We start from the raw sequence: 12,663 nt of genomic DNA on the forward strand, positions 1-12,663 counted from the left end.
TGTAGGAGTAAAAGGAACTTATTTGTGTACAAACCCAAGTCGTCGTCGTCACCACCTACGTTAATAGATTCCCTCAGTGCCATAAAATTCCGAATTCCCATTTTCATGTACCGTACCTTCCTTCCGTTTTGCATTACTCTTTTTTATTTATTTTTGAAGATGAAAACAAAGCTCTCTTTCTCCAATCTCATCACCCTACAATTAATCCACGGTCCGTACCAAATAAGCTAATAATAAAGGAAATGGGCTATCCTGCTGGAGAGCAGTAAATTACATGGGGAACTGTTCTTTTTCTTTCCCTTTTAATTTCAGTCTTTTTCATGGCTTTCTCCACCCAGCCATGCATACTCTGTATAGTATAATGGAGGCCGCATTTATAAGCCCAAAAAGGAACACCCTACATGCAGGGAAGATTCTATTAATACTGCACCTCATTTCATATGCCACAACTCACAAACCTTGTAATGTGTAAACAGATGCTTTTAAGAAGCTATAGTATTCGATTTTTTTATCACTTTTGTACTACAGCACAAACTAACATTATCGCGTAAAATTTTATATTATAGAATTATTAAAAAAGAATTAAATTATATAAAAGTTTAAATTTTTTAAAATATGAACCACCCTAACATTTACAGCCATCTTTACAGGGCAACCATAAATGATATTCCTTCATTCATCTTTCCCAGAGAAATTTAAAAAGAAGGTTAACTCTGGATCCTGGTCATTGCTAATATTAATATCCTTTGTGGATGTTGTATCAAGTTCTCTCCCCACACCAAAAAGCCAGCGCATCATCATGCATGCATCAACTACTTGCAGTATCATATATATTTTCAAGAAACCCATAGCTATTTGCTATATATAATCATGTTACAAAATTATATTAATACATTAAAAACAATAAATAATTATTTTAAGAAAATAAACCCACTGCTATTATACATATTACATTTTGCCTTGTTTAAAAATGAAAAATTAATCTACTACAAGAGCAAAAGTTACTCTTAGTACTAAAATTTTCTATACATGTGTAAAAATTCTCACCCCCACCATATTCTAATTTCTCTTCAATATAAATGCCAAAAAGGCAAAAGCTTAAATTCTTTTGTTATTTTTAAAAAAGTTAAACATACACGTATATCTCATATATAGATATAGAAAAGAAAAATCTCCCAAGTGCCATTCATACCTTTAACAAAGGAGCTGCACAATACAAATTCTGATGCATAACATAGAATATATCAGAATTCAGAATAGAATATATCAGAATTCAGACTGAAAGAAGAAAAAGCAAGAAAATTTAAAACTCGTCTAAATATGGCATAGGGAGAGATGGAGTAAGGGATTGATATTATTTAAAAAAATTATCATATAATATAAATATTATATTTTTATTTTTATTTTTATTTTTATCATTTAAATTTTTATAAATTTGTTTTTTAATATAAAATTTTATATCCACCCACGTAGGGAGGAGCAGGGGTGGGATTGTTTAGATAGGATCCAGAAATACAAGGTCCCGAATGTCAGTTGTCGAGTAATTGTACTGCATGGCTCATGCCATGATTCGGGTCTGGATCCAATTGTTTTCCCCAATTGTTAAAATCCAAAAGCAAATCCATAGAAGAAAATTCCAACTACTAATACTTTTTGCAAGTACTACCCTCTGTTTGCAGCCAACCCACAACACAAAAACACGTCCCTTGGTTACTGCTCACTCCCCCCAATCCTAATCTGTCCGGGAACAGATTGAGAGATGCCTCAAGCTCTGTCTTTTGGCCTCTCTTTCTTCGTCTCCTTCTCTGTTCTATAGTGAATCCAAGCTTAAAAAAAAAGAGAAAAATGGATTTGAACTCTTCTTTTGTTTTTGATCCTCTGTATTGTTTAGAAGAGAATTGGGAGGAAGAACCCGGGGAAGACTACCTTGTGAAAGTAGAAGGAAGTTATTACAACAACAATGGGATTATTAAATCAAACCCTTTTCCAGCCTTGTTAGAACAAGATTTATCCTGGGAAGATGATGAAGTTTCTTCTTTACTTTCAAAAGAAGCGAAAGATCAACCCTGTTATAGACTTCAAATCAATGAGAATCTAGCTGAGGTTCGCCGTGAAGCTGTGGAGTGGATGTTAAAAGTCAATGCTCACTATTCCTTCTTTGCTCTCACTGCTCTTCTTGCCGTCAACTATCTCGACAGATTCTTGTTTAGCTTCCGGTTCCAAAGTGACAAGCCATGGATGACTCAACTGGCTGCTGTAGCTTGTATTTCTCTAGCGGCCAAAGTGGAGGAAACCCAAGTGCCTCTCCTACTGGACTTACAAGTATATATGTTACTTTATTAACTCGGTTTATTTGTCATTTGATTCGGGTTATTAATCTTGTTTTCTTATCCATCTATTTAGGTGGAGGAGAGCCGGTATGTGTTTGAGCCCAAAACCATCCAAAGAATGGAGATTTTAGTGCTTGCCACCCTTCAATGGAAGATGAACCCTGTTACCCCACTTTCATTTCTTGATTACATTGTAAGGAGGCTTGGATTAAAGGACCATCTTTGTTGGGAGTTTCTTAGGAGATGTGACCGCATTCTGCTCTCTGTCATTTCAGGTTAGTTCCGAATCCAAAAACCTTTCCTTTATTGATCATATTGTTATTTAGAATTGAATGCAACTTATAATCTGCATAGAAGAAACAGATGAATTATATTGTACATCTGTTTTCTCACATACTCTTATTTTCTTTAATTCCTAATAAATTCATCGGCAGACTCTAGGTTTATGTGCTACCTTCCTTCTGTAATGGCCACTGCTGCTATGCTGCATGTTGTGGATAGCGTAGAACCTAATCTTAGAGTTGAATACCAAAACCAGCTATTAGGCAACCTGGAAATTGATAAGGTATTGTTTTATCTTCATATTTCTCTTTTACCCCCATTCTAAGCCAGTGTTAAAGGTGAAAATTTCGGCCTGGTTCTTAAATCCGGTTTCATTCCCCCCCCCCCCCCCCAAACAGGATAAGGTAGATGAATGCTGTAACTTGATTATAGAATCGGAAACAACAAGAGCTCAAGAGAAGCAATCAAACAAGCGAAGGTCTCGCTCCATTCCAGGAAGCCCAAATGGTGTAATGGATGTGTCATTTAGTCCGGATAGCTCAAACGATTCCTGGGCAGTGACATCATCTGTGTCTTCTTCGCCCGAGCATCAATCTAAGAAGAGCAGAATTCAACAAGAACAACTTCTGGAAAGGTTAAGCCATGCTCCTTCAAACTTTCTCAGTATTCCTCGTTAAGTTCCATTCCATCTTCATCTTCCTTTTTTCCCCATTTCCTAGACTATAAGTAGTCTTTGCGATAACATTGCTCTTCTTTTTTTTAAGGTGCAAGTTAAATTGCATACCATCTCTGCATTTTCCTGTACCAAAAACTCATTTTCAAGACTATCTCCTTAAGATGATCGGTGTGTTGAAATTTACAAACAGAGATGATTTGCATTCTTTTGTGTTCTAGAAAAAAAAATGAACATAGCAATGCAGAGTCCTTGGCATTAATGCTTTGGACCTTTTTGTTGTTTCAAGAGAATAATATTAAGAAACTTGTTTAAATAAAATGCCACTTCTACAATATATACTACGTCCACATTGTTCTTATGTCTTACAAATGATTGAAATACTTGGGGAGTTGTGTATTTATATCAGAATACAGGCGCAATATACATCTGTACGTATATGTATCGAAATACAAACGGAGTGGGGGATCAAAGGGCGAAAGTGTACACATAACTTGTATTTTTTGTTTTCATGTGAAGGGATGAACATGTTGTCGGCCACTCACAAATTTTGGATTATATTCTGCAGACTGTAAGTTTAGGGGTTTGACCTCGTTGGAAGAGCTCATCTTCCTTTGAATTCAGTCCTGAACCTGAGTAAGCCGAACAGCAGTGAAGAGCCATCCTTTTTTAATCAATTTTCCTGCCATATTTATCATCTAAACCCCAAGCCATTTCATTAAAAAAGGTACCGAATAAGCTTCTACTAGTGTACACATGGAGTACAACGGAGTTGTAGGTACAAAGTGTTAAGTCCTATGGTACCCTTTAGATTAAGATTTAACCCACATTATATTTGTCATTAAGAGAGAAAAAAACCAAGACACTAAAAGGACAGTAACGACTAACGAGAAGGCTAGCATGTGCTTTCCTTTTAAACTAAAGGGGGAATCATCGGTTTTATACTGTATTACTTATTATATTACAATATTCACTGCACTCTTAAGATTTTTTTTACTAAATTACGTAATCTGTTAAGCGTGACATGTATTATTAGATCTAATAATTGTTTTTATGCGGGTTTAATATATAAGTTAAAGTTGCTTCATTTTCATTTTCCGCACATTTTGACCGAATCTGTGGTCTTAGACTCTTAGTATCACATTTTCTTTGAATAATATAAAATTATTAAGGGAATACAATTTTATCTTTTTTTATATAATTCTGATCAACTTTACCCTTCAAACTAAAGAAAAGTATTATTTGTGACAAATTAGCCATTGCCATGTTAGATGAAACTAAGAAATTATTTTAGTTTAATAGAATAAAACTTAGTGTAGTGTAGTGTAGTTAATTCTGATAATCTTTTCTTCTTTGCTTTCGGTTGTAATCTGTATAAAGCGTAGAGTAGTACTGTTTTCAACCCACTAAAGGGTTAAAGGGTAAGAATAAATCAAAAGGACAAAAGATATGGTTTAGTGGACATGAAAAAGGGGGAGAAAATCGGTGGTGCAATGACGGTGTACACATGAATGGAATGGATAGAGGAGTGTTGGGCGGTCGTACCTTCTAATAAATTTTAAAATTTCATTTAGTTTGTATATTTTCTTTTTGATGATTAATTTTCGCAATTTATAATTCCGCACTATTTAAATTTCTAATATAAATGAATAAATTCGTATCAATAACATAGAATTAAGGACATGGTTTACCGATAATTTAAACGCCCCAAACCTCAATCTCATCCTTTTGAGTTTTGACCTATCCAGCAGTAAACAGGGCCGGGGGCTTTATTCACTGAGGGAAGTTTCCATGTTTAGGTGAACTGATCATCTCTCCTTTCATCAAAGCCATTGACATCGACTCATCATCACTCGACTCTGCCATTTTTGCCTGCCTAAAACGTTGTAGTTATTTCCAGGCCATGCATAGCAGTGATAGTGGGGACAGACCACAGGCATTTATTTATTCTATTTTCCTTGCTGCTAATAAATAAGAAAAAATAAGAAGAAGAAGAAGCAAGTCTGGCAATAAATACATAAAAATTGTTGTTCGACTTGGTTGATTCCAATAATATTTATTGTCCTGTGATTTGGTTCTGAGAAAAACAGAGCCTCCCCCGAAATAAAAAACAAAAGGACTTTCCATAAGGCTTAGAAAAATTGGATTCTGACATTGATAGCCTTCACAACACTGGGGGAAACCTGCAAGCACATGCAACCAACATCTACTGTTCTTATCAGTCCAGTAAATAGGGCTTGTCAATTCTAGGTTTGGCTCTCTCTTCTTCGCAATTAGTGTTTGTCTCTCTTTTTTTCTCTGCTGTTTCATTGCTAACCCAATAGTTCAGCATATAGGTGGATTATATTATTGAACAAACTGTTGAAGTAGACTGATCATTCAGTCTTTGCAGAAAAGTATTGTAAACAAAAAGTATATGGAGTATATTGATGGAGGAGGTCCATTCTAGTGCATAGGCTGATAGGAGCTTGATTTTGGACGAGAATGTGGGGAATGGAACAATCTCAGCCTCGGCTCGGGGGATACACATTGCATGCGTGACTGGTTTAATTGCTTCATGAATTCTGAATCCAGTGATGGGTTATATTTTTCTTTATGTTGGAGGTACAAGGATAGGCAAAATGGTGAAAGAAAGTTGGTAATGCCAAACTTGTTATTCATCAGACTCTGAGCACTACATTTGAGTGTTTGTGTGTGTTAATTAGGTAGCTATTTCTGGTGCGAGATGACGGTGGAGAGTGGAGGACAAGAGATACATTCGTCATGCTCCCTCACTCATGAACCTTTTATCCTTCGGATCTTACTGTTTTAATATAAAAAAATTGGTTGGGGTCAGGAGCCGAATAAAGAAATTGATACCTTTAATTACCCTTATGTATTAAAGAGGGATTTAATAGTGAGCGAAAACAGAATGCCAGTGGGACTTACCTGCAACATTCACTCAGCCAGACAGAGGTTAAAGCTCAAACTAGATGAGAGATGGGCCTATTCCATTCCTTTATAGTCCATGTAATTTTCTCAGTAGCCCAACCCAAACTTTGAAAGTTTAGCATTCTGCAGACTTCAGTAATCCACCATGATAAGCTTCATTTGACATTTTAAACTCTATCGTCACTGAATTGTTTTTTCACATGATACTTTTACAATAAATATACAAAACCTCTATAAATTAATAATGTCGAGATCATATAATTTTATTAATTTAAAGAAATATTAATTAATCGATAATTTATTAATTTACAGAGAATTTTTTCGATTCAACAAACCTACATTATTCCTTATGAATAAAACATATACATTGTGTTGACTAATTGAATTATGTTCATATACATTGTGACTAATTAAATATAATACATGCCCCTAAAAAATAAAATTCATTATAGTACGTAGTACTAGTTAAAGCTTAATGCAACTTCATGTATGGTAAGGAAATCAACCACTATATAAACAACATCAAACATTCCTAATTAGTCAATCCAAATGGATGTCAATCACCTACTGAATTACTCGGGTGAAAATGATAGATGTTCAGAGGTCCAACGTTTAAAAGAAATTGTATCTAGTGTTATTGGAAATCCTATTAAGGAAGAAATTGAAGATGATGTAATGTCTTTACAACCAATTACGCAAAAAGAAGCACTCATAGCAGCAACAACTCTTCACAATTTTTTGTTGCAGTACGAGAATGCAACAAAATAACTTTTGGATGCAATAAAGAAAGTTAGAGATGAAATACATCTAGATTTAAATTTTAAGAAAAACAAGCAATAATAGAATCATGTTTTACTAAGTTGTCCTAGTTATATTTGTAACTTTATAGAATTATTAATTTATAATATTGAAGACACTATAAATTTATATAAGGTCATTTCGAAAAATTATTATATTATTAATTTTTAAAAATTATTAATTTAGACCATGAGCTCAAGTCGGGATCGAGAAAATTATTATTTTAAAGAGTTTATCTAGAGTTAATATATATTTTATCTTTGACTTGATTTTAGGTATCTAGTTGATACATGCACGAATTAAGCTACCTCAGTGGTTAAATAAATGATTGTTATCATTATAGGTCTTTGATTCGAACATTACAGACTACAAGGGTGTTTGAGCTTTCATGGTTGAAAATCTTTAGAACATATACTATTTTGTAATCATCTTAGATTAATAAAAAAAAAGTATCTAGTTGGTACATAAATTTAGAAATCGTCGTATACATAACACGTGTCATATAACAAATTTTTTAAAGACAACTACCATGTAGACACTTAAAAAAGTAATACTGAAAACGTTAAACATTTATTTTGAACGAAAAAATCTTTGAACACTCAAATCAACTTTATGTATAGTTTAAACTTTGTTTACAAAATATAGAGCAACGCACGGACCCTGGTCCAGAGGGAGAAGCAAAAGTGGAGATCCCGAGTGAAAGAAATGGATGCAACCCGTGACGTGAATCCGTTGGAGTTGGCAACTTTCTGTCCTTTCTTTCTATCGGGGGAGAAAAAAAAAGAAAAAGCAGAGATGAATTGTGGCATTGCAATGCCCACAACAAAATGCAATATAAAATCCCATCAAATTGGAGGCTTTTGTCAAAGCAAGCACAGCCATATATTACTCAAATTCATGGCTTCCTCATGTTAATTTCTGGATCATCATCATTGTTTTTGGTTGCCCTTGTGATGTTCGGAACAAAATCCCTCTACCTCTTGCTTTACTAATGATGTATTAGTCATTTTTATTTAACTTGATACAGATTTATACTCTGCTGCCGTTAAGCAATAGATCCAGTAGAAAATCAGAAATACTATTGTAAGACGTGATTTTGTGTTAACTTCAGAGATAAAATTAACGTCACGTTGAATAAAAATCATTAATAGGCATGGCAATAGGGATGGCAACGGGCCGGGTATTGGTCCCCCGTCCCCGTCCCCGTTTAAAAAACCGGTACCCATCCCTGTTTAAAAAACAGCGGGGATTTAAACGGGGATCCCCGTCGGGTAATCGGGGAAAACCGCGGGGAAACGGGTATCCCCGTTTAGCATAAACGGTTATTTAAACGGGTATTGGGCCGGGTATTGGGTCGGGTATTGGGCCGAGAATCGGGTCGGGTATATATATATATATATTTAAATTAAATATATAAATATATATTTTTTATTTAAATTAAATTTATTAATATTATATATATATAGATAATTATTTTTAATATTTATCGGGGCGGGTAATCGGGGCGGGTAATCGGGTAATCGGGGCGGGGATTACCAAATCCGTCCCCGTCCCCGTCCCCGTTTAAAATAAATGGGTTTTCCCCGTCCCCGTCCCCGTTTATCATCCCCGAACCCGACCCGTTTAATTCGGTTTTCGATTTTCCCCGTCGGGTTCGAGTTTTTTTGCCATCCTACATGGCAATATAGTATTGGTGGAGCAGGCGCACAAAAGGACAGACGAAATTTGTTGGTCATGTTGCGGGGCTTTGATAAGATAATTGTCTCCCAACGGAAAATGAAGTATTTCATGTAATAATGAATCTCACTTTGAAAATGTTTTGTGGTTATGGAAACCGGAAGGCAAATATGAGGTGTTAAAAGAAGTGCATTGGACATCAAGAATTTAAACTTGTGTTGCCCAGCAGTTCAGCACTATGCTTCTTTTCCCATTTGAATTCATTCAATTCGTTGAATATGTATCAACTTCCCCGACAGTCGCCACGTTTGCTGCCATGCCTCGCCTCATCACACACTAAATTAATGACGTTGGCTTTATGTTTTGCCCAAATAACATCTCTTTTTACTAATCTTGACAAATTACTCAGAATAAACACGTATGTTTACAAAAGTTTCAACTCTGAACGGAACAAACTGCGTTTAAAAACTTCAGAAAAAAGTATAAATTAATAATAGGGTAAACTATATCCTCAACCACTGAACTTTTAAAGTGCTTTTACTTTGATCACCGATTTTTAAAACTTCCATTACATTCATTAAACTTTTAATTTAATTTCATTATGGTCATTGTCATTAGCTACCGTTAAGAAAGGTTAATGTGTCACGTTAAAGTCTTCTTTCTCAAAAGAACTGTAAGGTTCCCAATATCTAGTCGTTAAGATCAAATTTTCAATGAACGGAAGGATTATTGATCAATCATAAAAATGAGAAGGATTCATTTGGTTAAAAAAAATAACATAGTTTAGTTTCATTATGATTTGACGATGGGCAGTGATAGATAAAAAAAAGTTATAACTTGTTTTGATTGTGATTTACTTGGGATTTCAGGATATTGAAAGAATTTTCGATGAGTTTGAATAAAAAGAAAGAAGTAGAATAAGAGTAGTTTGATGATATTTTCAACTGGAGAAATCATCGAACGACGATATAAAAGACAACGCAAGGATGCAACAGTCCGTTAGAAACTATTTTTATTTTTGGATTTTCCATTGTTAACCATATTAAATTGAAATTAAATTATGTTAATCTTCTGGTCAAACAAAACCTTCCCACTTTTGGGATTGGCCGACGAGCGCTACATTCATTGAAATTTCGACTTTGCAAGGCGTGCCAAATTGTAAAAGGATGACCTACTCTGGTCATCACTCAACTATACTAATTTTAAAAAATTTCAATTTAATCACTCAACTTTCAAATTATACTCATTTTAGTTACTTTAATTTATTTTATTAATATTTTATAATACGATAAATTTTATTATTTTTTGTCATGTACGATTAGAATAAAAAATTAAAATTAAAATCCCTAAATTATACCATAAACCCTAGGTCCAAACCTCAAACTCCAAATAACAACCAACAAACTCTGAGTTACTCGAAACCTAAACTCTAAACCACCCAGATAACAACCCGAAAACCATAAATTACAGCACACAAACCCCGAACAGAAACTCTAGATCCTAAATCACAACACGCATACCCATCCCACCGTCGGAGCTTCAGGATGACTCGTGGTGGATTAAGTAAGCCACCCTACCCCACAGTCACATAAAGCTGCAATTGAGCGCATTAATACAATAGAGCAAGTACCAGCAGCAAGAGTGTCTATGAGCTTAACAGTTTCAAGGTTATCGGCTTGCACTTGAACATTGTCAAATCCATGGTCCCAAACAAGGATAAATCCTTGGTAAATATCCCAAAGTTCGGCATAAAGAATAGATGATTATCCCACCAACTTCGAAAAGCCTCGCAGCTAAGAACCACTAATTCTAGAAAAAACCACCAATCATGCCCATGGAAGAAGCATTTGAAACTGAAGCATTTGTGTTCAAGAAAAATCAACTGATTGCTGGCTTTACCCATTGCAAGTCTACAACTCCGACGGTAGAGGCAGCCTACTTAATCCACCACGATTCATCATGAATCTCCAACGGTGGAGTGGGTATGGAGGTTGTGATTTTGGATTTATGGTTTGTGTTTGAGGTTTGGGTGTTAAAATCTAGGGTTAGTGTGTTGTTATTTGAGGTTTAGATGTTACAATTTAGGATTTGTGTGTTGTTATGTGAGGTTTAAGGTTTGGGGTTAAAGTTTAAGAATTATAATGGGTTAATTACCTCATTCATACATGAAGTATACTCAATTTTCAGTTTCATACACAATGTTTAAAAATTCTCGATTTCATACATGATGTTTTCTACCGTTAACGGGTTCATCCATTTATGTCACGTAAGGTGACGTGGCACTTAAAAATATTTTTTAATTAAAAAATTAAAGTGCCACGTGCCATTTTGTCAGGGTTCCACGTCATCTTTCTTGACGGAAATGAGTGAACATGTTAACGGTAGAAAACATCATATATGAAACCGAAAATTTTTAAACATTATGTATGAAACTGAGAATTTAGTATGCTTCATGTATGAATGAAATAATTAACCCAATTATAATTTAGGGTTTGTTGGTTGTTAGTTTAGGATTTGAGGTTTAATTTGAGGGACTTCATATTTATTTATTTCTAATCCTACATGACAATAATGATTATAGTAATAATAATAATATATACCTCGTCGTAGTAAAATACTAATAAAATAAGTCAGAATGATTAAACAATAGTAATTCGAAAGGTGGGTGATTAAATTAAAAAAAATTAACTTCGATGTATTTTACCCTTTGGAAAATTAAGATATTTTTGGAGAAGAAGACTCTACTTCAGCTTTTTCTAAACAACAATAACTCAATTAAAAACTAATTAAAAGTTTAATAATTATAATATAAGTTTCAAAAGATTTGGTGACCAAAATAAAAGTATCCTAAAAGTTCAACAACTATCCGTAAAATTTATATTTAATAATATGCTGAATCATTATCGCGTTAGAAAATACTTCATAAATACTAATGAAACTTCGGTTTAATGATAAAGAAATAAATTCATAATATACTTCACATGGTTTTAAACTATCTGAATTAAAATTAAAATTTATAATTTATAATTTTTTAACATATTTAAATTTGGGATAAACCATTGACTATATGGTTCTGTTTTGTGAGTCTCCAAATTATTAAAAATTATGAAATGATCCCCTGAATATAGAGTATTACTTTGTCGAGTCTCACGAGTATTAAAAGTTATAAAATAATCACTGACTATTCATATGTTTCAAACTCGTCTTTTTTCATTAAAAAATGATGATCATATGAGTTTAACGTTGACTTATTGACTTAGATGTAATAAAATCGAGAGAGGAATTTACATGGTGCTTGGGAGGGGCCCCTCCCAAAAGTTTGGTATAATAGTATTTTAAGTTGAAGATTTTAGATCAACTCTTGTTTATATTATATTATCGAGTCAGTGTTTGAAAGCAATGTTGATACTAATAGGCATCCTTAAATATGATTTTATCATGTTCAGGTCAACATATTAACGTCTAACTCAAATGACCGTCAATTTTTTTAACAAAAAATGACGAGTTTGAAACATATGAATAGTCGGATTATCATTTTATAATTTTTAATAGTTGAAGGACTTAACAAAGTAGTATATTATAATTGAGCAACCATTTGTATATTTTATCCTTAAATTTAAATGTGTAGTGATTAGTAATTACAGATGGTCTTGCCTAAAGTTGCTATAGAAGTACAAAATTTTGCAGAAAAATAGGTTAAAAAGAAAAGAAGAGAGTGGTGTCAAGTGGAGGTTGTATTGCAGCACGTGAAGTAGAAACATCCAAGAAACTTGACTGTGCTTCGAGTCACCCTCCTTCTTACTGCAAAAACAGTTTTGAGTCCCACTGCCCCCTCGAAACAAATTTCAGGCCACACTCCAATTCTTGTTTTCCAATGATTACGTATTTATAAACGCCACATCAATATACAGTACATTATATATAACATACTTAAAATAATTCATGCATAATTGAACGGGTGGAGTGCATTAT

General features: G+C 33.9%; 1 protein-coding gene across 1 annotated transcript; it reads left to right on the forward strand.

Moving 5' to 3' along the window:
• Positions 1 to 1,755: 1,755 nt before the first annotated feature.
• LOC120156755 (cyclin-D3-1-like) lies at positions 1,756 to 3,370 on the forward strand. Its single transcript, XM_039168016.1, has 4 exons — positions 1,756 to 2,322; positions 2,404 to 2,605; positions 2,765 to 2,895; positions 3,011 to 3,370. The coding sequence occupies exons 1-4, from the start codon at positions 1,846 to 1,848 to the stop codon at positions 3,287 to 3,289; spliced, it is 1,089 nt and encodes a 362-aa protein (XP_039023947.1). The 5' UTR covers positions 1,756 to 1,845; the 3' UTR covers positions 3,290 to 3,370.
• Positions 3,371 to 12,663: the final 9,293 nt, after the last annotated feature.

This window comes from Hibiscus syriacus, unplaced genomic scaffold (genome assembly GCF_006381635.1).
Source record: "Hibiscus syriacus cultivar Baekdansim isolate YM2019G1 unplaced genomic scaffold, ASM638163v2 tig00111237_pilon, whole genome shotgun sequence".
Taxonomy (NCBI): Eukaryota; Viridiplantae; Streptophyta; class Magnoliopsida; order Malvales; family Malvaceae; genus Hibiscus; species Hibiscus syriacus.

Excerpts from the sequence above, each read along its gene's own strand:
- LOC120156755 (XM_039168016.1), top strand. The coding sequence starts at position 1,846 with ATGGATTTGAACTCTTCTTTTGTTTTTGATCCTCTGTATTGTTTAGAA. Across the intron at positions 2,323-2,403 it reads CTCTCCTACTGGACTTACAA|GTGGAGGAGAGCCGGTATGT; the intron begins GTATATATGTTA and ends CCATCTATTTAG. Across the intron at positions 2,896-3,010 it reads GCAACCTGGAAATTGATAAG|GATAAGGTAGATGAATGCTG; the intron begins GTATTGTTTTAT and ends CCCCCCAAACAG.